This window comes from Falco punctatus, assembly GCF_963210335.1.
Source record: "Falco punctatus genome assembly, chromosome: 1".
NCBI lineage: Eukaryota > Metazoa > Chordata > Aves > Falconiformes > Falconidae > Falco > Falco punctatus.
In genome coordinates, this window is record NC_137580.1 from 109616039 (window position 1) to 109641526 (window position 25488).

A 25488-nucleotide genomic window follows, 5' to 3' on the forward strand; every position below is an offset into this window, starting at 1 on the left:
GTTAAGCTTGAAATAGTGATGGCTGTCAAGCTCAATGAAATAAGTTGGAGCTCTGAAAGCAAAGCTGGTGAGAGTGAGTGCTGAAGCTGCAACTCTGGCACGGCTACCAGTACCAGCAAGTTCAGTGTGCCTTAAACCATTTGAGGGGCTCAAAAGTAGAGTTCTCAAAACAGTAAGTTGTGAATGGACCTTGAAGACAAGGTGCCCAGCACTTGAGTGACACTGGGCTTCTTCAGAAAGCTTGCTGGGCTTCATTGAAGGTGGCAAGAATTTATGTGCCATATCATTTTAGGGTAGTGGAGTTGTATTGTCACAAAGATGTGTGAAGCCTAGTACCTTTCAAAAAAGCTCGTGTCTACTACTGAGGTGTAACTTAATGCTAAACCTTTTTTCTCTTTCAGCTCCAAAATCTGGGCATCAACCCAGCAAACATTGGCTTCAGCACTCTGACGATGGAGTCTGACAAATTCATCTGCATAAGAGAGAAAGTAGGAGAACAGGCTCAAGTGGTGATCATTGACATGAATGACCCCAGCAACCCTATTCGAAGACCAATTTCAGCTGACAGTGCTATCATGAACCCTGCCAGTAAAGTCATTGCATTAAAAGGTATGGAAGCCCTGATAAAGAAATGTTTGAAGTGGATGGAGAGCTTTCTGTAAGACTGGTTTATGACTGAAGTCTCTCAGGCAGTTGATGTGGGAGGATCCCTTACCAGTCTTCCACAGCTTAATGGGAGCTTAAGTTTAATGCATTTTCAGTTCTTCTGAAGGTAGCTGGGCAGTAAGCTTCAGCTGGGGCAACCTGCCATTTGCTGGTCATTAGAATGAGGTTTCAGTCAGAATGCTTACAGCTTCTGAGCGGGAGAGCTGGGAGGAAAGTGCAGGCTTTTGAGATACTTCTGGAGTCATGTTAGAGGGAAGTGAGACCTGATCTCCTAAAGTGTATAAGGGCTGTCAACTAAGCCTCTCTTTCCAGAGAGGAACACTTAAGACTGGGGAGGAAGGGAAATATTCCTGAAGGCCTTAGTCTGGCCTTGCTGGAAGAGGCCGGTGCCCCAGTTTGTGCATGTTTCTTTTATCAGTCAGTGATAAGAAGAGTAAAACTATGCAGGAAAGACTCGTGTGGTGAATAAAGCACAAGGTCAGCTAACTTGGTATCTCTGGTGATAGAGAGAACAAGCATTCCTCTGGAGTCTCCAGAAGTGTTGATCTCTCACCCCAAAAAGACTTAAATACTGGTGCCGTAGAAATGCATGTCTTGCGAATGGAAAGGTTTATATGTATTCAATGTTAGATCTAAGTTTGACTTTAATACTGTGCTGCTGTTTTGTCACAACTTTAATGCTTTCTTGTGTGTGCAGACGGTGAGTTACTTTAATTGACTGTACTAGTTCCTGTTGTGTTTTATGAAAAGGAGCAGTATAAAATGGCTCAAATCTATGGTGCACATGGCTGAACAGTGGAGTTTAAGCAACTGAAATCCTAAAATTCAGAGGTTTTTCATGCCCTCCCAACCAAGGGAATCCTTAAAATTCAGAAAACTAATCCACTCAAGAACTTGATGCGTGCTTAAACTATTGGGATCTTGGTATCAAGCTTTTTATAAACAGAACTGACCCTTTTGAATGAAGCCTGGATTTTTGCCTCTTAATATGCTTTACATAGCATCTTACCCGGATGTCATCTCCTTTGACTCTAAAGCTCCAGCTTCACTAGATACGGAAACAAACACAGTAGCCTGTGTAACACTGTGTTAAATGATCTGCTCCATCTCTGGAGAAACTCCTGACTCTGCATCTTGCGCCAATAGCTGAACTAATGGGGGCTTCTAACTAAACTCATCCTCTATGAGTGAAGGCACTTGCCCATCTGGCACTGATTTTATCAAGCTGAGTTACAGTTAGTAACTGTAACAGTTATTCTGACCTGTGCTGTGCCTGGTTTCATGAGATCTGTTATATTCCTCTTGGGCTACACTAGCATGTGTTGAAATACCTGTCTCCTAAAACTAGAAGTTGGTCAGAACCTTCCTTATCTTCTCAACAGCAAGAAATAATTCCTTGCATGCCCCTGCATTGTAAAATCTGGTAGAAATGACTGCAGGTGGCTGTTCAGGATGTATGTATGCACCATTCTATGTAATTTGCAGAACTTTTCCTCTTGCCTTCTAGAGCTTGTGTTGGTCACTAGGTTCCTTTCCTTGCCCAGTTTCTGTTAGTCTGGTTTGCAGCCAGTAGCTGTGTATCCCATTAGTGCAACCTAAGGGTTTTGGTTAATGTGTCTGAATTACAAAAGCCCTCTGCCAACTTGACTGTTCCATGTTGTGCGCTTTTTTGTACTTAAAACAGATGTGGGCATAGTTTTTAATGACACTGGCATAGCTCTCCTCAACTTTCAGGAGACTCAGCATTATTGTAACCTAGTTTTGATGTACATGAAGTATCAAACAACTTGTTTGTGTAGCTAAAGCTTGCCTCCTACCAAGTTGTTTTTCACATCTGTTTGATTGCTGGGTGGTGGCAAACTGGTAAAATTAGCCCTAGGAGTGTAGTCTGGTTAAAAGTAATAGCTGGATGCTGAAGATACTGTCAGTATATAAAAGGATTTTCTTGAAGGATGTTGTGAGGATTAATGTCACAGTCCAGCTCTTCTACTTTTAACCAGTGCTTGAAGTAACAAGCGGAAACTGTAACGTGGCTCTGTTGTGTTTTCTAGCTGGGAAGACGCTTCAAATATTCAATATTGAAATGAAGAGCAAAATGAAGGCTCATACAATGACAGATGATGTCACCTTCTGGAAGTGGATCTCTCTGAATACTGTCGCCCTTGTAACAGATAATGCAGTCTACCATTGGAGTATGGAGGGGGAATCGCAGCCCGTGAAAATGTTTGATCGCCATTCTAGTCTTGCTGGCTGCCAGATCATCAACTACCGTACTGATGCTAAGCAGAAATGGCTACTGCTAACTGGCATATCTGCACAGGTACTTTACTACTAGGAAGGCCTGCTATGGGAAGCCCAGGGCTTCTGTAGTTTCCTCCTTCTATAGGAGCAGGACTGGTGTGTGTGTTTTTTCCTAAAACATTGTTGGGAATGTAAATGGTTGCCTTGATATTTAAGTAACAAACTTAAGCGTGACTGAAAATTTTACAGTAATGGTACAAACAATAGTACAAGGTTAAAAGTCTGATGTGATGCCTTTGTAAGGGGAAAGCATGGTGTGGTGCTTCAGATTCATATGACAACATATTTACCGACACTAACTTAAATTAGATTACGGAATGAGTGCCTGTTACTTCTGACTCTTGTTCTGTCTTATCTAGCAAAATCGTGTTGTGGGAGCAATGCAGCTATATTCTGTAGATAGAAAAGTATCACAACCAATTGAGGGACATGCAGCTAGCTTTGCACAGTTCAAGATGGAAGGAAATGCTGAAGAATCCACTCTCTTCTGTTTTGCAGTAAGAGGGCAAGCTGGGGGTAAGGTAAGACTTGGTTCTAAGTATTCTGTAATCTTTAATGACTCACTCTGGTTATCTGCTTCCAGAAAAACAAGTGGTTTAATGCACAAAGTTGCCTTTAGGAAAAAATAAAAAAAGGACTACGTGTCAGTCTGGATGCTATATAACTAATGTATATGAAAATTGGGGCATGCAGAGCTTCACAGCAGGGACTACCTGATGCAGTAGGAGTCTGTTTCAAGTCATGAAGTGAGGTGGCATGTCATGACTAGCCTAATTAGCTGCCTGAAACATGTGACTTTCGGCTTCACAGGCTAAGCTTAAGGGGAAAGCTGTTGTAATCTTTCTTCAATGCTCATCCCCAGTATCAGGCTTAATTTACTTCCAAATTACTGGATGAAAATGAAACACTTAAGTGTTACAAGGCTAACTAGTAGTCTAATACTAGCACTGGAATTATGTGAGCTACTTTATGACAGCTAAAACAAAGTAAAACCAAAGCTAGATTCAAAGAAACCTCATCAGAACTGTCTCTGCAGAGTGTTAACCAAGTCAAAAGAGTGCTTATAAAGTGACCTAACTGAATTCTTAAACTTTGAAGTAGCTAGGGGTAACTGAAGATCATGCTTAACTGTTTCCCTCATCTATGATACATGAATACAGTATGCCAGACCCTTAGCCACAGTACAAAATACTCAGGAAGACTGACTTGGCTTATCTTTGTCTAAGTTTGGGATTAAGACTTAGCAGCAAAAGAATTGCTGTATCTTCATTGTTGAGTCTATTGTTACATAAATACAAGAACTAAGAGACTAATCTTATCTATTGCACAGTTGCATATCATTGAAGTTGGCACACCACCTACTGGGAATCAGCCATTTCCAAAGAAAGCAGTGGATGTCTTCTTTCCTCCTGAAGCACAAAATGACTTTCCTGTTGCCATGCAGGTATGAGAGCTGCAAACAAGAGCACAAGAACAAGTCTGTAGCTTCTCTTGGTGGATGTGACACTGTAACAGGACACTGGAAGCCAGGTGGTCAATATATTGACCTGAGGCTTGGCACTAAGCTGCTGTGATTTCTGCTCCTGCTTCAGTAGTGTTAAAGTAAACATGGAGACTGAAGCAGCATTCAAAGACATTGTGCTCTTATTTATGGAAGAAATATCCACATATATTTAACTGTCTTTCAGGCTTTTAAAACATCATTCTACTGAAATAGTAGAATAGAAATGGCACAGCTGTCTTCTGATTCTTAAAAGCATGCACTTGTTTTATCCAGTACCAAATCTGATTAATCTGTTCCCGTTCTGCAGATCAGCGACAAGCACGATGTGGTATTTCTCATAACGAAATATGGCTATATTCATTTGTATGACCTGGAAACTGGTACCTGTATCTACATGAACAGAATAAGTGGAGAGACCATATTTGTTACTGCACAGCATGAAGCAACAGCTGGAATTATTGGAGTAAACAGAAAGGGACAAGTAAGGAAGCTTGGCCTGGAAACCACTTGTTTAGCTAATCCCACTGGCCCGTAATGATACATTGTAGCATTTGCATCTGTCTAAAAGTTTCCAGACATTAACAAGACAGAATAATAAAATGAGAGTTATGGTGGTATTGGGTATTTGAACAGGAGGGCAGCTTTTATTACTTACAGTTTCTTCTACAACTCTGGTTCAGTTTGCATAATTTTGGGGGTTTTGTAATGGCAGTCAGTGGATCTAAACACTGTCCTGCTGTTGAGGATGGAACTAGAATATACCTCTTGGGGGGCAGATTGTATCCTCTTGCAGAGCGCTTGCTAATGGAAATCTTAACTACAGTAACTTTTAACTCTTCAGAAATCTGATGTCTGACAGTGTTCTGAGTGCCCAGGGAGACTTGCTACTGTATCTCCATACACACCTAACTTAACTAGTTTAAACCAGTCTGCTAACATTTAGACTGAATTAATTTCAGATGTTGTTGCTTGTTGAGCATGGGTAATGCAGAGCAGACTTGTTCCTAGTTTATCCTCTGGGATCCTGAAGACACTGAGTACATGTTAGAGAAGGATAATGCTTACATCCCTGGATTTCTGACCTCTGTAAATGCCTCAGTTTAATCTGCTGTTAGTAGTCTGCCTTGATGAAGTAATTGAATGGTAGAGGTTCTTCCTAACCAGAGGTGTGATTCTCAAGTAAAATGGCAAGAAGACTCTGCAGTTACCAGGGGATGAAAAAGCTTCCCATGAATGCCATAGCTTTCCTTTTAGAGGTTAGCTTAGCCCTTGGGTCACGTCTTATATTTGGACTAACTAGAAGTTTTCCTTGATGATTTATTCAGGTGCTCTCAGTGTGTGTGGAAGAAGAGAATATTATTCCGTATATTACAAATGTGCTGCAGAATCCTGACCTAGCTTTACGAATGGCTGTCCGCAACAACCTGGCAGGTGCTGAGGAACTCTTTGCCAGAAAATTCAATGCACTTTTTGCACAAGGGAACTATTCGGAGGCAGCGAAAGTGGCAGCTAATGCCCCAAAGGTAATAGACTGATATTCAGAGCAGTACTGAGCTCCACTGGTTTAAACTTCTTGCTTCAGGAAAGCTCACTGAATTTCTGAAGTGGCAAGACCAGAACCTTGTTGTTGCTGCTGTTCTAATGTTGTACTTAGTGCACAAGTTCTTCCCAGTTATGTGCTGAGAGTACTGAGTGTATGCTGGAAGATTGTAAAGCTTGTGTAAAGCCCGCAGAGGGGAAACAGAATAAATGATGAAGTAATGGCTATGAGATTTGATGTTTCTCATGTATCTTTACGTCTCCAATGATTAAAAAAGGCTCTATGAAAATACAGCCTCTAGCTGAGGCTGCACCTGGGAACAGGATAAAAAGGGCGGACTAAGAGATTCAGATTGAGGAACTTGCTTGCAAGGACAAGGGTGTCTTAATTCTGTAGGACAGTCTGCTGAACTTAAATCTGCATTGCTACCGAAACAAGTCTATTCGGCTACTATTGCACATCTTCTGTCAAAATGTCTCAAAGGCAGTGTCTGAGCTGGTGTTCAGCTGTACTGCTTCTGACTTACTCTAGGTTGGCAAAACATAATGTCGCTGTAGCAAGCATTTCTGACTTCAGCTTCCTGGAGAAACTCTTGCCAAGCCACAACAGCAGAACAGAAAACTAAAACGCATCTCTTGTTTCTGGCAGGGAATCCTGCGTACTCCAGACACCATACGCCGGTTCCAGAGTGTTCCAGCTCAGCCGGGACAGACTTCCCCTTTACTCCAATACTTTGGCATTCTGCTTGACCAAGGGCAGCTGAATAAGTACGAGTCACTGGAACTCTGCAGACCTGTGCTTCAGCAGGGACGCAAACAGCTCTTGGAAAAATGGTTGAAAGAAGATAAGGTAAACTTGGGGTAGATACCTTTAGAGCCCTGGAGGGGGAGGGACATAACTGCTTGACAGCCCCCCTCCCCAGGAAAACTGGGTTGGGTAGTGTGATCAAACCATTGAGCAATGGCTGTTCACTCTACCTGTAACTGACCCATATTACTGCAAGAGAATTGATCAAATACTCTGAAGAGCTTCACTCCTTCTACTTAAAATTACAGCAGAGTGATCTTGGTATGGAAAGCTTATGAGCTGTTGCTTTTCCTTCCCAAACCACTTCAGGCTTCTTTGAGTACTGACTTACATCCACTTTGAGCTGTGGTTATATCTCTAATTAGCTGAAGAAAGATGCTGATACAATGCATCACCTAATTGTTTTTTATTCTATAAATGCCTTTAACTCGTGTGGACCAGCATAAGGAACAGAGCCCAATAGATCACTGCTGAAAGAGTCGGATAAGGCTGTCAAGCTGGGCCTTGAGTGTGTTTGTTTTTTTAAGAGGAGTCCAAAAGTAAGACAAATGAGGAAGGAGGTAGTAGTGCGTTTCAGTGTGGCACTCTGAGTGGACTGACTGTGTGTATATCTCTTTAACAGCTGGAGTGCTCGGAGGAGCTGGGAGACCTTGTGAAATCTGTAGATCCTACGCTAGCACTTAGTGTCTATCTGAGAGCCAATGTTCCAAACAAAGTCATCCAGTGTTTTGCTGAAACGGGACAAGTCCAGAAGATTGTTTTGTATGCTAAGAAGGTGAGAGGAGATGCCCGTGTCTGTCCTGTGTTAAAGAATAACTAGCATACCTTCCAAAGTAACTAGGAGTAATTGTGGTGAGGTCTGAGAGCCTGTGTAGTACCAACTTAGGCCTAAGGTTTTGTTATGAATAATTACTGCTAGACTTCACGCATTTATCCTTTCGTACTTTCCTAGGTAGCCTTTTCCAAATGAGGAAATCCTGACTGGATTGTGTAAGCTACTGACAGTAGCTTCTACTGAGCTCTTTATTTAATGAGGTGTGTGCTCTTGCTGAGTTATTACTTTTCATTATCTCTTCAGGTTGGATATACTCCAGACTGGATTTTTTTGCTGAGGAATGTAATGAGAATCAGCCCTGATCAAGGACAGCAGTTTGCACAAATGCTTGTTCAAGATGAAGAGCCTCTTGCAGACATAACACAAGTAAATAACTTTATTGCTATGAAATGTTAACTTCAAGGCCTTAAACTGGTAAGAGGAGACATATGCTTGCCGTCAGAGAAAGATTTTGAACTGCAAGTTTGGATTTACCGTACCAGGGCAGTGCTGTTTCTTGCCTAGTTTTAAGAATGCTGAATGACAGCTTAGTGCAGTGAGAATAAACAGTGTAGCTTTGGAAGCTACACTTGATGTTACTTTGTTTAAAAATGCTTCCAGTTTCTAATCAAAAGCTCAAATGTTTTTTGCAGATTGTGGATGTCTTTATGGAATACAATTTAATTCAGCAATGTACAGCCTTCTTGCTGGATGCACTGAAGAATAATCGTCCCTCAGAAGGTCCTCTGCAGACACGTTTACTTGAGATGAACCTCATGCATGCACCTCAGGTATGCTTTCAGTGTTACTGGATCAGGCTTGTTTATGGCTAGACCAGCCACTGCGTTATTGTGCATACCAAATGCTAGTGACAGTGTTCAGGTACTAAATGAAACATTTCACTATTCCTTCTAGGTTGCAGATGCTATCCTGGGGAACCAAATGTTTACTCACTATGACCGGGCTCACATAGCTCAGCTGTGTGAGAAAGCTGGCTTGCTACAGAGAGCACTTGAACACTTCACAGACTTGTATGACATCAAGCGTGCGGTAGTTCACACTCATCTTCTCAATCCTGAGGTATGAGATTAAATATCCTGAATCCAGCAAAAGCCAGGCCATAAATAATTGATTTCAACATTTGATTTCAGAGTGTAGAGTGTTCTACTTGAGTCTAAAATGGCTTATTTGTCTTTGCAGTGGCTAGTGAATTATTTTGGTTCCTTATCGGTAGAAGACTCTTTGGAGTGTCTGCGTGCTATGTTGTCTGCTAATATTCGTCAGAACCTGCAGATCTGTGTCCAGGTAGCTTCAAAATACCATGAGCAGTTGTCGACACAGTCACTTATTGAGCTGTTTGAGTCTTTCAAGAGCTTTGAAGGTAAGTTTGTGCTCTTGCCTCTAGCAAAAGGAGCTAGTACTCATCATTATACATGTGTGTATGAAGACTGGATCTGCTGAAACTTAGAAAGCCATATTGAACTTAAGTAGCTAGATCTCAAAACTGTCTTGAAACCTGACCTGTTGTCCTATGGATGATGGTGGTGGTGCAACATTGTGTTGCGTATTTCAGTTTTCTGAAATGCTACCAAAATGCTTGGAGCTGTAGGACAGTTGAAAAAGGTAACTGAAAGAGCTGCTGGCCTTTTTCCTCTGTCCAAAATGGTCATCTTAAATGTGTGTAGCCTTTGGGTCTTTAGCTTTTGTACTTCTCAACCTGTGTGTTGTCTAGTCAGCATGGTGGTACATCAGTGGTCAAACCTCTGCAGATGTGTGGCTGAACAGCATCTTGCTAAGCTTTAAAGAAAACCTCTTTAAAGGCTGAGAACACAACATAATCTTGGACTCTTGGAATTGGGAGAATGGTTCATTGGAATAAGATGCTATTCTAGACAGGTTTCTTGCATAGGCAGCCTTATATGTGTTTTTTCCAAAACCCAAATGAATCTTCAGTCACTTGTCTAAAGTAGTTGGGTATTACATGGCATCAGCTTTAAGTGAACTTTAGCTGTTGGTCATGGCAAGCAGCTTTTGCACTGTTTAGTGAAAGGTGTGATAGTAGCTTTTGGGCACAACTAGTTTTGGTTTTCTAAACTCTTCCTCGCCTCCTGTCTAGGGAGCGTGTGGAAGGCACATGTTGGATGTTTTAATAAAGCTGACCTATGGCAATTGATGATGATACGAAGTTGCCTATAACGTGCTAGTCTGCATAGTACATGGGGAACAACAACAGGCTCAACTCAGCTAGGACAATATGGGTTTTGTAAAAAAACTTGCAACACTTGAATCTTTTTCAGTTCTTCGTAAACTTTGGCAGCAGTTGGAGTGAAATTTTCATGTAACTGTAACTTGGAAGCCTGCTAGAAAGCTAATACTGATCCACCTCAAGTGCTTTAGCAGAATAACATGTTGACTGTTTCCCTCGAGGTTTGTTTTATTTCCTGGGCTCTATTGTGAACTTCAGCCAGGATCCAGATGTGCACTTCAAGTATATTCAGGCTGCATGCAAGACGGGACAGATTAAAGAAGTGGAAAGAATCTGCAGGGAAAGTAACTGTTATGACCCTGAACGTGTTAAAAACTTCCTCAAGGTAATGTTTGGGTAGCACTGGACTGTCTTGGCCTGTTTGGGGTTCTAAGAAAACATGGTGGGTGTCACCAGTGAAATGAGGCAGCTCTTAAGACTTAACCTTTGCACTGAACGGTCCACCTGTTCTCTTAAACCAGAGGTGTCTAGCATGCTGGCAGTACCTCCTAATAAAACTTGAGCCTGGAACAATATCTGAAAAATGGAGAATCTGTCAGATCAATTCCTTGCTGCTATTAGCAAGATTGACCTGGCATGAACTCTAAACCTGTAATAATAGCACCAGCTCATCTAAACTTGTTACAGATGTCAGCTATAAAGTAGCAAATGGGTAACTTGAAGATTGAGAACAACCACAATGACAAATGAGTTCAAAACTTAATGGTTATTTACAGTATAATCGGCTTCAACTGAGCAACTACTGAAACAGCAAATTAATTCTGTCAATTCCATAAATGCTTTCAGAGTTCATGATTGATCCATCTTACTCATACACACTGAAGTCTTAGCCAGGTGAACCACAGTTTAGTGCTGCTAGGATGTGCCAGTCAGTGTAAGGACATGCTAACTGACTGTTATTGCTGGGATTCAGAGCATTGCTGAAACATTTCTGAAGACTGGAAAAAAAGGGTGTGTTCCAAGTTCCAATTCTGTAGTCTGTTGTTAGTGCTGAGTTTATCGACAAATGTAACATGCTAGAAATAACTGAGAAACAGTGTGGGAGGGGAAAACTTTATCTGGGAACATTTCCTGCCTTCATGTTTGTTGGTTACATAGTATAGTCTTAGATTTTGCTGATCATATCTGAAGATGGCAAAACTCTTCAAATGAGAATACTATAAAAATGACCTGGTGTCACCGAGGTGTAAGGTATGTAAATTGATCAAGCCACCTAAGATATGTTATCAAGCTGTCAAATTCCTGATGAAAGCTATTGTTTTTTGTGCTGTTCCATGTCTGGAATGTGCAGGACATGTACCAGGTAAATCTCCCAGTACAGGCCTCCCTGTGTAAAGTCCTTAAGTGTAATTTATACATAGGATTATATTCTGGGATGTGCATGTTCAAATAAGTAATCTGAAGTATGCATCCGGAATACTGTCTGCCACATAGCCTAAGCTTCTGTACTGTAATCATTTGTAATCTTACGCTGAAAGTTTGAATGCTTTTAGGTAACTAATCTGATGAGCAATTTAAGTAGTACTGCTACTGGCTTGATTCTTAACTGTTCTCTAAATCCATAGTTAGAAGGTATCACAAGACACATGGCACTTGAAGTTAATTTTGTATATATGTTTTACACTGTGAACCATAACTTAATGTAGTCTTGGTTAAATTCCTTTTGAAATCCCAGAGTGCTAATCCTGCACACAAAACACCAGTGGCAGATAAGAATGCTATCCATAGCTTAGGCTTGTAATAGTTGTATTGTGTTGTAAAACTTTTGTATACTCTGCTGTGCAAAAGAGCAGGGTTAAAGTTCAGAAGGCTTCTTGCTGTAGACCCTGAAGTGGGCGTGAGAACTCCTACTTGCTACATATTGCAAACAATTAGTTGAACAATGAGCTATCATTATTGGGCTAAGTGTCGAATTTTGGCTTTCCAAATTCAGCTGCTTTAACAGTTTTAAGTGACTGTATTTGTCTGCCGAAGCCCAAGAACAAAACCAAATTACTAAGGCTCTTCTCTTTGTAGGAAGCTAAACTCACTGACCAGTTGCCACTCATCATTGTGTGTGATCGCTTTGACTTTGTCCACGACTTGGTGCTGTATTTGTATAGAAATAATCTCCAAAAATATATTGAGATTTATGTGCAGAAGGTAAGTTACGATTTGTCACTCGGCTTTAATGGGTCAAACTGGTTGATCTTTCTAATAGTATATGCAACTATAGGCAGTATATTTAAGTATTCTCCAAACAGCCTCATAATTAAGTAGCTGTTAATGGCCTCTGTTAAGTTAGCCCTTACGTGAGTCAGGTCTCTTATTCTTCAGTCAAGCTGAGCAGTAACCTCTGCTAACGTGTCTCTTGAAGGAGGGAGACTTGGTAGAATAACTTCGGAGTTTTTAGGGTAATTTTAATTTCCAGCATGTTGGGGGTGGGGAAGTTCTTTTTTTATACTTCCTGCAGGGACAAATTGGCTTGCTCGGGAGCTCCTCCTTTGGGGACTGAGCATTAGCAAGCCACTGAACTGTGGTGTGAACCCCTGGTGACTGAAGAATTGACTTTCAAGCTTGTCCAGAACTTCAGGAAGCTGCGAGTAAAGGCAGGAAGATGAGGTCAACCTTAATAAGCAGCCTTCGTGTGTACTTCTAGGGATAAGTATTGGCCACCTATGCTGCGTGACAACACACTGACTTCTTTAAATGATCCTGTTCAGGTGAATCCAAGCCGTCTGCCTGTGGTTATTGGGGGACTGCTTGATGTGGATTGCTCTGAAGATGTGATAAAGAACCTTATCCTTGTAGTGAGAGGTCAATTTTCGACTGATGAGCTTGTTGCAGAGGTTGAGAAAAGAAACAGGTATTGAACTTATACAAATCTCTTCACCATTACTGGTTTGGCAGTACACTGCTCTTACATCAATGCATGTCCTCCTTACGTAGCTAAAGCCGGTACTGACATAGCAAGAAGCTGCCGTTTGGTGAGTGAGCAGCAGAAATCTGCTTTACTTCTTGGCCGGTGTTGGGGATGTCCCTTAGACGGCCTCTATAAAATGAGTGTCTTTGGCATATGATGTTTTTCATAGTGTCAGAATGTTATGCCATTATAATAATGAACTAGAATGCAGGTCAAAACGGAGTACTGTAACTTTTGCTTTAGTTACTGAGTCTATCCTATGCTGAAGCTGACTTGAATAGTAAAGAAACTGTGCAAGCAGGTAGTTGCTTATTCGCTCAACCTCTCTAATGTGAAAACTGCTTCCTTCTAGGCTGAAACTGCTTCTGCCTTGGCTGGAAGCAAGAATTCACGAGGGTTGTGAGGAGCCTGCGACTCACAATGCACTGGCCAAAATATACATTGATAGCAACAACAACCCAGAAAGATTCCTGCGTGAGAATCCTTATTATGATAGTCGTGTTGTTGGCAAGTACTGTGAGAAGAGGGACCCTCACCTGGCCTGTGTGGCTTATGAGCGTGGACAGTGTGATTTGGAACTTATTAATGTACGTATGCCAAGGCAGTGAACTCATGGGTTAAGTTCTAACCTGATTATCATGGGGTAGATGGTTGGGTTTGTCTGACAAATGCATTTAATTCCTAAAAAGTATTAAGTTAGGAACTGCTCACTTCTAACAGAATAGGTAGCTATTTAATCTCCCTCTGCAAAACTTAATAAGAAGCGGGACTCCCTTGGATATCTTAGAATAGGAGGCTAAAAGAAGCGCCAAAGCCTGAGATTTCTAATCTGCATCCCAGGCAGGCTTATTTAATGTGATAATTAGTTCATTCACTGTACATTCAGTAGCTGTGACTGCACTCTGAATAGACTTTGCCTTTCACTAGGTGTGCAATGAGAACTCCCTCTTCAAAAGTCTTTCCCGCTACTTAGTTCGTCGTAAAGACCCTGAACTGTGGGCCAGCGTACTACTGGAAAGCAACCCCTACAGAAGACCGCTAATTGACCAGGTAGGGCTGACAAACCTTTAAAAGCCTTTGCTGTCCTGACTTCACTTGCTAGTACCCAACTTAACTGATTTGCCAATTGCTTGGCTCTTCCTACAGGTTGTACAGACTGCACTGTCAGAGACACAGGATCCTGAGGAAGTCTCTGTTACTGTGAAGGCCTTCATGACTGCAGATCTTCCTAATGAGCTTATTGAACTGCTGGAGAAAATAGTTCTCGATAACTCTGTGTTCAGTGAGCACAGGTGTGTAAAGTCAAAACTAGGTCATGGGAAACTTGACATCATACCTAGTGCAGCTGTTAAATTGTTGTAGCGTGGAACAGCAAATAAACTAATACCTTCCTCAGAAGGAAGGGTGAATTTCTTGATTGTTACTTGGTATGTACTAATATTTTTTTTCTCTATGCAGGAATCTGCAGAACCTTCTCATTCTTACAGCTATTAAGGCTGATCGCACCCGTGTCATGGAGTACATCAACCGCTTGGATAACTACGATGCTCCAGACATAGCCAATATAGCTATTAGCAATGAGCTTTTTGAGGAGGCTTTTGCTATCTTCAGGAAATTTGATGTCAACACATCAGCTGTACAGGTATCTTAAAATCTCAGTCTCTGTATTGGTCTTAAAACTCCTTAAGACATGTGAACACAAGGACTTTGCCATTAACTTGTGACTTCAGTGCTTAACACCAATTAGCAAAGTGACCAAAGCTGCTCGGTGTCTTGTCTTAAAGTAGAACGAATGCTGTATATTGAATCCTCTTGAAGTGAGACTTCGTAAGCCTAAAATCACTTGGGCTGTGTGGGTTGTGCAGAGTAGTCCCTATTTTAAAAGCAACTGTGGATCCATTGAAGAAGTAACAAAACACAGCTCAGCATCTTGTAAAACTGACCTTTATAAATAGTGGCTGATCGTGGTCACCCTTTCTTCAGGTATTAATAGAGCATATTGGAAACCTGGACCGTGCATATGAATTTGCTGAACGCTGCAATGAGCCTGCTGTATGGAGTCAGCTGGCTAAAGCACAGCTTCAGAAGGGGATGGTAAAGGAAGCAATTGACTCGTATATTAAAGCAGATGATCCTTCCTCCTACATGGAAGTTGTTCAAGCTGCCAATGCCAGTGGTATGATAAAGTTTTGTTTAAATTATTGCTGTTGATGTTGCTCAGCTCTCTTGTGTAGTCGCTCAATCTGTAGTTCTGCCAAATCTGTACCTTGATACAAGTAGAGGAATCTGGTCCTTCAAAGACTGCCCTAAGTGAGAACAGGTAAAGATAGTGTATTCCATTTGCAGATTCAGTGGTCTTAAAACTACTTTCTCCAGCTAGCTGGAGACTAGCAGTTGCTACTAAGAAGATCTTTGCATGAAGTTAAATTCCAGGATTCTAGTTAGGTCTGTTGTAAGGCAACTTTAGTCTGGTCTAGGATGTGCAGTACGAAGGCTAGTCTTGATTGTTGGGAATAGCTGTGGAAATACTTACATGTAACTAAGTTGAGCTGGTGGTACAGCTTAAGCACAAGCATACTCAATGGCAGGAAGTAAGTATTCTGAACTCTTGTTCCATAGGAAACTGGGAAGAACTGGTGAAGTATCTCCAGATGGCACGCAAGAAGGCCCGGGAGTCATATGTGGAAACGGAATTAATCTTTGCTCTTGCTAAAACAAACCGTCTAGCAGAGCTAGAGGAGTTTATCAATGGACCAAACAATGCACATATCCAACAAGTGAGTGAGACTGAGTTCCAGTATTGCTGGATCACAGCAGCAGGCTCCTTAGGCCTTGCTAATCAGGGGGCTGTTGGGTCTTCTGTCTCTTTGGGTGTGTAGATAGATCTTGAACTCAAAAGGCATTTCCATTTTGATAATGGCTTGAATGCTACATGTTTTATGTAAGCCCTTGATTGAAAAGCTGGGAGAATAACCTGGTTATGCTCTCCTACAGGTTGGTGATCGCTGTTATGATGAAAAGATGTATGAAGCAGCTAAGCTATTGTATAACAATGTGTCCAACTTTGGCCGTTTAGCTTCAACTTTAGTTCACCTAGGTGAATACCAGGCAGCTGTAGATGGTGCTCGGAAAGCAAACAGTACTCGCACATGGAAAGAGGTAAACTTACGGATAAGTTAAGGGACTTCAAAGCTGTAGCTGAGCCTCATGAGAAGCTTTGATTGTAAGCAATAATGCAATTGTTGATTCCAGGTCTGCTTTGCTTGTGTTGATGGAAAAGAGTTCCGCCTGGCCCAGATGTGTGGACTCCATATTGTAGTGCATGCAGACGAGTTGGAAGAGCTAATCAACTATTACCAGGTAATTAAACTGACTCCTGTTACACAAAGTCTAAATTCTTTCATGGCAACTTTGTCCAAAACTGGAAATTTAGATTCAGGTTGGTTCCTAATAAATACGAAACGTATCGTAACTATCTGTCTCTTAGGATCGTGGCTACTTTGAAGAGCTGATAACTATGTTGGAAGCAGCGCTTGGCCTTGAGCGAGCCCACATGGGGATGTTTACAGAACTAGCAATTCTCTACTCCAAATTCAAGCCACAGAAGATGAGAGAGCACTTGGAGCTGTTCTGGTCCAGAGTCAACATTCCCAAGGTGAATGTCTGAGGCCTTAAATTTAACTTTAAACATATCTGTTGGGATTGTCTGTACCCTAGCTTTTGCAATAGCAGCTTTTGAGCTATTATTCATAGCACTGATAGTAACATATGTTGACTGGAATTTCTAATATACCTTTTGCTTAGGTTCTTAGAGCTGCAGAGCAAGCCCATCTCTGGGCTGAACTGGTGTTCTTGTATGATAAATATGAGGAATATGATAACGCCATAATCACAATGATGAATCACCCAACAGATGCTTGGAAAGAAGGCCAGTTCAAAGATATCATCACTAAGGTATTACTTTCCTAGTGAAAGGATGTAAATTTCTTGCTATGTGCACTTCTCTTACTTGTAGCCTGTTTAAAATGCGAAGTTCTGTGGTATTGCCACACAATTTCAAAGCAAGTCAACTACAGTGACTGAAGAGATTTCTAGACACAAGAATAAGTCTTAGACGGGTGGCTCAGTTGTGCTGGAATATCTAAGGTTATGTCTGTCTTTCATTTTGATTTCTCTATGATCAAGCTTCTGCTCTGAATGTGCATCCTTACTCATCTCTAGGTGGCCAATGTGGAGCTGTATTACAAGGCAGTTCAATTCTATTTGGAATTTAAACCTCTGTTGCTCAATGATCTGCTGATGGTGTTGTCCCCTCGGCTTGACCACACTCGTGCTGTCACCTTCTTCACAAAGGTAACTTTCCTGCTATCCAGGTCAAAGGAAAATTTGCAGCTGGAAAAGCATTTAGCTGTAGTAGCACTTTAAAATGCTCAGCTACTTCACTGCCTCGGGGAAGATGCTAGGGGACCTCTACAGAAAGTTATCTTGACTTAAACTTATCTACCTGATTCCTTGAAGGTTAAACAGCTCCCACTGGTTAAGCCTTACCTGCGCTCTGTTCAAAATCACAACAACAAATCAGTGAATGAGTCCCTGAACAACCTCTTCATTATTGAAGAAGACTACCAGGTATGTCTTGTCTCAAGATATAATATAATAGCAGCAGTAATATCTGGAACAGGTATCGACTTGCGTGTTGTATGTGCTTCATAATAGAAACAGCTATTCCTGAATTTCAAAATTTTCATGCTGGCTTCTGTGTCAGTCTTAAACTAATATTCTTGATCTGCATTTGATGTCTAGAAACACGGGCTTCTCTCTCTCTAGTTGTCAGTAGATTTTACGTGCTTGCTTTTGACTTGAATTCCTTGAATGTATGTTGACGCTTCGAACTAAACTAGTGGTGATTAGACAAGGATTAAGTAGAGAACTGGTAGTGACTTTTTGGGAGCTTGTTGGGTCACTCCTGGGGATGGTAGACTGGCTACTTTTGGTATGAGTGTGGCAGATCAGCTTTTATTTAAGGCAAACAGTGGGGGTGCTAAGGAAAGAATTCACAGAAGGGGCAAACAGTTATGATGTCTAGCTGTTCTACAGATTTCAGAAAACAACTCTGGTATTCAGAGGCTCCTTAACCTCAGCAATCATCACTGCAAAAATACTAACTTGAATTAATAAAAAACCAAACGCCTGAACCAAACCCCCAGATAAACCTAAAACTCTCTGCAGGTCTGGCTAGAGTACTTTATCCTCCTGGAAATAGGAGTATGGAAATGTTTGCATCTTTGTGGATGCAGTTGTACACTTGAGGTGTGAATAACTTTTCTTTTCTATTTAACTCAGGCTCTTAGGACTTCCATAGATGCTTATGACAACTTTGACAACATTTCTCTTGCTCAACGTTTGGAGAAACATGAACTAATAGAGTTCCGAAGAATTGCTGCTTATCTCTTTAAAGGAAACAATCGCTGGAAACAGAGTGTAGAACTCTGTAAGAAAGACAGACTGTATAAGGTAAGACCGTTGCACAGGTCTGGTTAAACATGCTTGGCTTTTTCGGAGACCTGTGACTTTCTGGTTAAGTTGCACCTTTTTGGATGCTACTAGCTGGTGGCTGTTGCTAATCTGGCAAATCTTGCTTCAGAGTGGCGGTAGATGGACAGATTTCTTGCAAACAAGTCCTAGAATGCCTCCTACTAATGTCAGTAGTAGATTGTAGCTTAGTGAAGTACCACGTACATGTCAGCCATTGTACTATGGCACCTGAGGCTAAACAGACTCTCCTGTTGTAGGATGCAATGCAGTATGCTTCAGAATCCAAAGATACTGAGTTGGCAGAAGAGTTGTTGCAGTGGTTCTTGCAGGAGAACAAGAGAGAATGCTTTGGTGCTTGTCTCTTCACCTGCTACGATCTCCTAAGGCCAGATGTTGTCTTGGAAACGGCGTGGAGGCACAACATCATGGACTTTGCCATGCCATACTTTATTCAGGTCATGAAGGAGTACTTGACCAAGGTAAGAGCAGGTGCTTCTCCGACGCTGAAAGCTTGTTAGTCACTGTGGTGTATGCCTTGAGACTGTCTGCTTGCTACTAACATTGATTTGGGCTTTGTCAAATGTCTGTCTGTCCATGTCCACACTTATTTTTTCAGTCCATCTGGGGAGAGACTTCGCCCTCTAAGAGACTGAAACACTTGCAGACTCCACCCTATCTACCAATTACAGAACCTACATCAGTAGTATTTGCCTGGCCGTGGGCAGTGTCTTAGAAGTAGTTCCAGGATTCAGGCTTTTCATATGCTGCATCAGTCAGGAATCCCAGCTGGGATCAAACTCTTTAACTAAATTCTAGACTGTATACTAAAAAAGCTGTTATGGCTAGATCTTGACTTAACGTGGTCTGCTGTGCATTAACTCTTAAAATGTGGCTCTGATACTTAATCGCACTAATTATGACTCGGCTTTTGTTTGAAGTGACTTAGGATGGGGAAGGTATTCAGTAATGTTTTGACAGACTTGAACCAAATTTGAGTTAATTGCCAACTGTCACTAGCAAGACTTGCTTAGCTGAAGCTTTTAGCGTATCTTCCAGTGAAATGGTGTAAATTCCTTAATAATTAAGACACTTCCTCTGAGAAGTAAAAGCTTAACTGAAACTAGAGTCAATGAAGACTAGAGTGCCTGCTTATCTGGAAGATTTGCCTGGCTGTTGCTTCTAAAGGCAGGACTACTCTGTAGCTCCATAGCCAATCTGCTATCCTTAAATGCTGTATTTTGGGGGAGGTGGGGAGCTATCGAAGCAGTAACATCACTTGTCAGATGACTGATGTACCAAGCTAATACCAGGCCTCTCTTGAGAGTAGCAGTCTTGCAGTGGGATTCTTAAAAGATTAAAATTTGATGATCTGCTAAAGCGTTAGGATGTAACTGTAGCGTAGCTAATGAAATCAATGCAGTTAAGAGCTAGCAACAAGCAGAGCTGCCTTTCTAAAGCAGATACTTCTGGTGTATCTTTGTTTTTACTCACCTGTACCTTAATTATTTCTTCCCTGACGCTTTTGTTTCTACCTTTTATATGCTAAATATGGAATTTTATTTTTTCTAAGCTGCACCTTCTGAATTCCTTTGCAGGTTGATGCAATAAAGGAAAAGGTGAAAGTTGATTCTTGTTTTCCATCTTTAAGTCTGGAGGACTAAGTCTAAGGATTCTGCATGAGTTTTTTTCCTTTCCTATGTTTACTACACTGCTGCTACTGCTTTTCCCCCCAAACAAAATATCACTAAAGCATATGCAAATTGTTTAACTCTACAAGTAGCTAGTGCTGTAGGACAAAAGTAGATTCATTTGCTACTAATAAGCTTATAGATCCTCAGGAAGGGCATACAGGTGATCAGTTGGATCACAGTCAACCTGGTATCAAAAGGATAGACAAGTGCTACTATTTGACAGGAAATCTGACTGGAAGAACCTCCTATGATAAGAAACCATTAAGTCTTGGACCACTGTCTCTGAACTGTCTATCAGTATGGTATTTACTCATTTAAGGACTGTGATCCAGTTTCTGATCTCTTGACCGTTACTAATGTGTGCTGACAGTAGGCAGAATAGATACTAGCTGCTTCAGAAGAGACTTCCTTATTCAGGTGTCCGGTTCTTATGGTGCTAGTCTAAACCACATGGTGCCCTAGTTCACATGGCAACTTAAAACTTCAGCTATTAGACAAAGTCCGTGGTTCTCTTCCCTGTAGTAAATTTCTTGTAGTTGTGCCAAAAAGACTGCCTTCCAAGCTCTTCAGCTTCACTAAACTTCTCTTGCTACCTCATTTAAAAAATAATAATAAAAAAAGGTAATGCTTATTGCTCTTCTGAGGCTACTCTGAGGCTTGCCTTTCACTATGCAGTTTTGCCCTCCTGAAGGACAATCTCTAAGGTTTCTGTCCATCTGCTTCTGTACAAATACCACTGGGATTCTCCTTAGACCAGAGGTCAGCCCTAGCGTGAGTTTTCCACTAATGTGGCCGAGCAAAGGGCAAACAAACTGACAAACAGCTAGAAGATGGACTAAATGCAAACTGCTTCTTGGTGACAAGATGTCTGTAATGACACCACTGGAACTAAAGGCTAACCTGACTAAAATGTGTAGTGTAAGGTCCTTCAGCAGCTAGTAGGTGAGGCAGTAAGAAAGCGTGTGTGTGAAAAAAGGTAATTGAACTGCAGTGTTTGCCTAAACTACGCATGTGTAGCAGTCATTGCAATTACATCCCACTATTCCTTAAGCTACAAGGCATTGCTGTGGGCTGCGTGTGGTTTTTTGGGGGGAGCCTGTATGGCAGTCATCTTCAGACCTCACTCTTGCTTCAGTACTTTTGCCTATTTTTCATGCACACATAACACAATAACATTGAATGCATGTTACTTTTCCTCTGCAGCTTTTTGCAGTCCCTGTGGAAAAGCCTTTAAAACAATCTTGCTACAAGTGTGTAGGGTACTGAACCTGGTGATGCTCAAGCAAGTGGTGTAAGAACCATCCTGTGGGCTGGTTTCAAACTCGTGCTTGTTACTGTAAATACTTGTTTAGCTCTGAGGGGAGGCATCAAAACTGGGTGAAAAATGCATTAAATGTCCTGGGCTGGAGGCTTTCCAAGTGTGCGTAAGCCAAATGCCTCTGCTTAATAGCAAACTCTGCACATTCTCCTTGGATTTGCATCTCTAAACCTGTGCTTCTGTGTTCAGTGTGTTGCTGTTTGAGTTAAAACAGTGCAGTTCTCAGCATGGTGTCTGGAAACGAGTCTTGAAGCTCATTGGCATACACTCCTGTGCACTTTGGCAGCAGCAAGGCAGATACTGGTGTGAGGCAACAAAAAGGCTTGCCACGAAAGCCCAGTCAATGAATGAACTCACAAAGCTCAGGACTTATGCCACTTCCTGGATTTATGCCTCTAATTGAGGTTACAGATTAACAGGTTTATGGACCACATGTTGTAACTCACAACTAAATGGAAGAAAGCTGTTAAGAGCTGCCTGCAAATGTTTGCTCAGGTAGCGCAGTTAGGCTGAAAACTGTTGAACTTATGGTTGGTGTAGCTGAATATGTAATGCCAGCCCTGTGTAAGTACAGGAAAACTGTCTTCAAACTCCTTTACAAAGGACACAAATGAAATCAAAGGTTAATCTGGTTTGAGTTGTCTTACTGTATTAAAAAGTAATTGGCAGGATTGACTGACTTTACCTGGGAGATAAGATTTAGAATAAAATATCGATACCTAATTTTTGTGGTTTCAGTTTCAGGGCCTGCCTTAGACTGTAGTAATGCTGAGTCTCCTTGGATCTGTTTTAGAAACAAGCAATATTTCACTACAGAATAAGTTTCTTCTCTTGCCTTTCTGTAGGGGTGGGCTAACAGCACAATTGCACTTGCTGTGCAGCAGAGTGAAGCTGGCTAGTCTTGTCTTCTTACTGTGTATTAAACTCAAACATGTTGACTGTTTGTGGGTTTAGGCTGACTGCCACACAGTTCTAAAGTGGAAAAAAGCAAGTCTTATACACATGCATTCTCTGCATTTGAACTTAAATTGCATGAGTGAATGGGTTTGGAAAGTGAAAATCTTGAGGCTCAAGTGACATGTCGGATGCTATTGCAGTCTGCTGTATACAAATACCAACTTCAGATTACTTTGCCTCAATGTTCCATTCAGGGAAACTTCTCCAGGTCTGAGTGTTACCTTAGCAACTGCTCCAACACCAAAGGTGCTAAAATTTGAGTTTGTGTCTTAAGGCTCTTGGTTTGAAGTAGTTGGAGCAATGCTGACCAATGAGCTTACTGATGTCAAAGTAGCTCTAGTCCAGTATGGGACCTTTCATACAAAGCTTCAGCCTGGAGTGAGCTTTCAAAGAAGTTCCATGAATCCCTCAATTAGGGTTTCTTTTCAGGAAACAGACAATTTTGACTGCATCAGTACCAACATTGCTACTTGAATTGATCTTTAACTTTAAGTGGTTTCCTTTTCTTGATGGGTGTTAACATACCACTAAGGCTTTTCCACTTCTCTGCCATGAATAAGTACCTCTTTCTAGAGGAGTTTTTTTAACTGTTGATTTCAATTGCAGGTGGATAAACTGGATGCATCAGAGTCCTTGAGAAAGGAAGAGGAGCAAGCTACAGAAACACAACCTATTGTTTATGGTAATGTTCTAGTTCACGTACTGTCAATAACACATTTTGCTTTCACAACAACCTTTGTCTAGTCACGTTTTTCCCCAGGGAAGTCTTTGAAAGTGGGAACGTTCTCATGTGAAATCAAGTCTTAAAAGAATGAGTTAAAGTACTAAAGTACCGTGCTAGTGCTGCTGTGGCTAAAAGTGGATACAGGCTGCAGGATTTAAGACTGTCCTAGCTTGTTAAGCAAAAGCTTTCGAAAGAAAAGGAGTGGAAGAGCTGTACTATTCCAGACTTCCACCAAGTGCAGTATTTTTGGATCTTGATGAACACACTTTACACCTATCTTGGGTATTTCCTTTCTACGCAGGTTATTCTGGTAATTCTAGTAAGAGTTACAGATACAAATTTCATCCAGCGATAAAGGAGCCTCCAGTGTATAGCTGACATCTCTAGTCACAACATAATGTGCCAGTAAAGCTACCCTGTCTCCAAAGCAAAAAATGTTTTAACAAGTTGTTTTTATGCAAGTTTCATATTCTTAATATGTTTGAATTGCTACTATAAGGCTGAGTGAGTCTGGGAAGAGTGTCCTGGCCTAACATGCTACTAGAGCTGCCGACTATTGGGCTGTGGTATTAAATTGTTATCATAAGCAGCTGAAAGTCAGACACTTATCAAAGATGTAGTTCTCCAGAATGAGCTATTCAATTGTAGGGAACATGGCTTATGAGAATGTTTTAGAAGGTGTTTGTGTACTTTGACCCCTGCACTCCTGAGCCTTCACATCAGGCTTGCTGTAGCCTGGGACTCAGGCCTTACATGAAGCAGAGTTACTAACACAATTGGAGCAGTAAATGCTACTCAAAAGCCTGATTGATTCTTGGACTGGGTGAGTTGAATGCTGAAGGAACAGGAAGCCATTGCCTTCTCTCTCATAATTGGGTTTCTAAGAGCTTAAAACTAAAACTACTTGCTCCAGATTTCAGGAATCTGTCCGTGTCCACATACTTGATAGTGTAGTGTTTTTACCCCATGTACTCTGTCATGAGTCTTTCTGGGGAAATATCCATTCTGGCTGCGAAGGAGCCCAAACCAGGTCACTTACTGTTAAACATACAAATGTCTACAGGGAAGTTGCAAGAATTTTACTGGCTGAACTCTTGGTACCGAGGAATAAAGATGAGACTGTTCTGTCTTCCAGGTCAGCCACAGCTCATGTTGACAGCAGGACCAAGTGTCGCAGTTCCTCCACAAGCACCTTTTGGCTATGGCTACACTGCGCCTCCGTACGGGCAACCACAGCCTGGCTTTGGGTACAGCATGTAAGATGCAGCACACGTCAGTTTGGAGCTAGCGTATTTTCTTACTGAAACTCCACCGTCCCTCCCCGCTTTAACTCATAACAGGGAAAAGCAAAGAGTTCTGCCTCGTGTTCTTGTAACCTTTATTTCATGAAGGACTGTTTTTTCTAGCGCAACCTATTTGAATCACTTATGTTAAATCTTTTTCACATTCCATGTCATTTAGACTTTACTTTGAAAGGGGAATAGTTTAAACGACTTTGTTCAAGTGGGCTTTTGCAGGACTGCTTATTACCATTAAGTCTATTGTGAAGATTCTGATTTGCACTCTATAGTGTTACACTCTAATATTGAATCTTAAGTTCATTGTATGTGAGCAGCTTACAGTATGTACTGTCTATTCTAAATGCATTTAAGTCTCACTGTATATTCGGAGAAAGCTAAAGCGAAGATACTTGTATTTGACCTTGCAAGACCGCTGACAAGAGACAACACTAATCAGCATATCCTACCTGGGTTGGATTGCATAGCTCTAAAAGAATTTAAAATGCGTACAGACAACCTTGCCTGACTTAAAATGAGTAAAAGTTGTTTTTTTTTTTCCTTAACCTATGCAGGTTTTTCCAGTTACGCATATAGAAAATGCTAGTGTCTTTTTGCTCACTCCATATGTAACAGATGACCTTACGTTGTGCTGTATCCTGTGCTTTTGTGGGACATTCCATTCAGGAACAGAGCACCATGATTCCAATCTGTGTATTTACTAACCCTGCCCTGAGGTTTGTGTATGTTGGATATTGTGGTGTTTTAGATCACTGTTTTGAGTGTACAGAAGAGAGAATTCAAGCATATTGCTGTTCAGTTTTGTTTGTGCAATTTGAAATTACTCAATTTAAAAATAAATTACTGGACTGTGGACATGCTGCATAGTGGTAGCTTCACTTTACTGTCTTCAAAAAGGACCTTTGAACTTGAACCAAGTATTACAGTGCTAGTGGTATGGGGCATGCAGGTGTGTTCATTCAGAGGTATGAGGGGCCATTAGAGGAGCAGAAATGGAGACTATTAGTGGTGTCTCACACTGCGGGGGCAATACAAGAAAATCTGTAACGCTTTTTCTAGAGAAGGATTATGCCAGAGGGAGGAAAATAGCACTTTCCACTAGTTGGCTGCACTGCAGTCAGCTACAGCATATTTGACCAGATGATACTTAGGATTGTAGTAGGGT

At 41.3% G+C, this 25488-nt stretch overlaps 1 protein-coding gene across 2 annotated transcripts in view; it reads left to right on the plus strand.

The window, feature by feature from the left end:
- The window catches only part of CLTC (clathrin heavy chain), a 33922-nt gene extending 8744 nt beyond the window's left edge, over nt 1–25178 (plus strand). The window contains exons 2-32 of one of the 2 annotated variants that reach the window (XM_080382384.1): nt 402–609; nt 2718–2986; nt 3327–3488; nt 4298–4411; nt 4779–4952; nt 5797–5994; nt 6660–6860; nt 7441–7593; nt 7897–8019; nt 8286–8423; nt 8548–8712; nt 8833–9013; nt 10060–10223; nt 11915–12040; nt 12601–12743; nt 13153–13387; nt 13728–13850; nt 13947–14092; nt 14259–14442; nt 14784–14976; nt 15420–15577; nt 15795–15959; nt 16053–16160; nt 16288–16455; nt 16605–16754; nt 17022–17153; nt 17319–17429; nt 18144–18314; nt 18593–18814; nt 22908–22983; nt 24161–25178. In XM_080382384.1, the coding sequence (XP_080238510.1) occupies nt 402–609; nt 2718–2986; nt 3327–3488; nt 4298–4411; nt 4779–4952; nt 5797–5994; nt 6660–6860; nt 7441–7593; nt 7897–8019; nt 8286–8423; nt 8548–8712; nt 8833–9013; nt 10060–10223; nt 11915–12040; nt 12601–12743; nt 13153–13387; nt 13728–13850; nt 13947–14092; nt 14259–14442; nt 14784–14976; nt 15420–15577; nt 15795–15959; nt 16053–16160; nt 16288–16455; nt 16605–16754; nt 17022–17153; nt 17319–17429; nt 18144–18314; nt 18593–18814; nt 22908–22983; nt 24161–24285 (4986 nt within the window). In that variant the 3' untranslated portion in view covers nt 24286–25178. The other variant, XM_080382385.1, reaches the window with a different exon arrangement.
- Nucleotides 25179–25488: the final 310 nt, after the last annotated feature.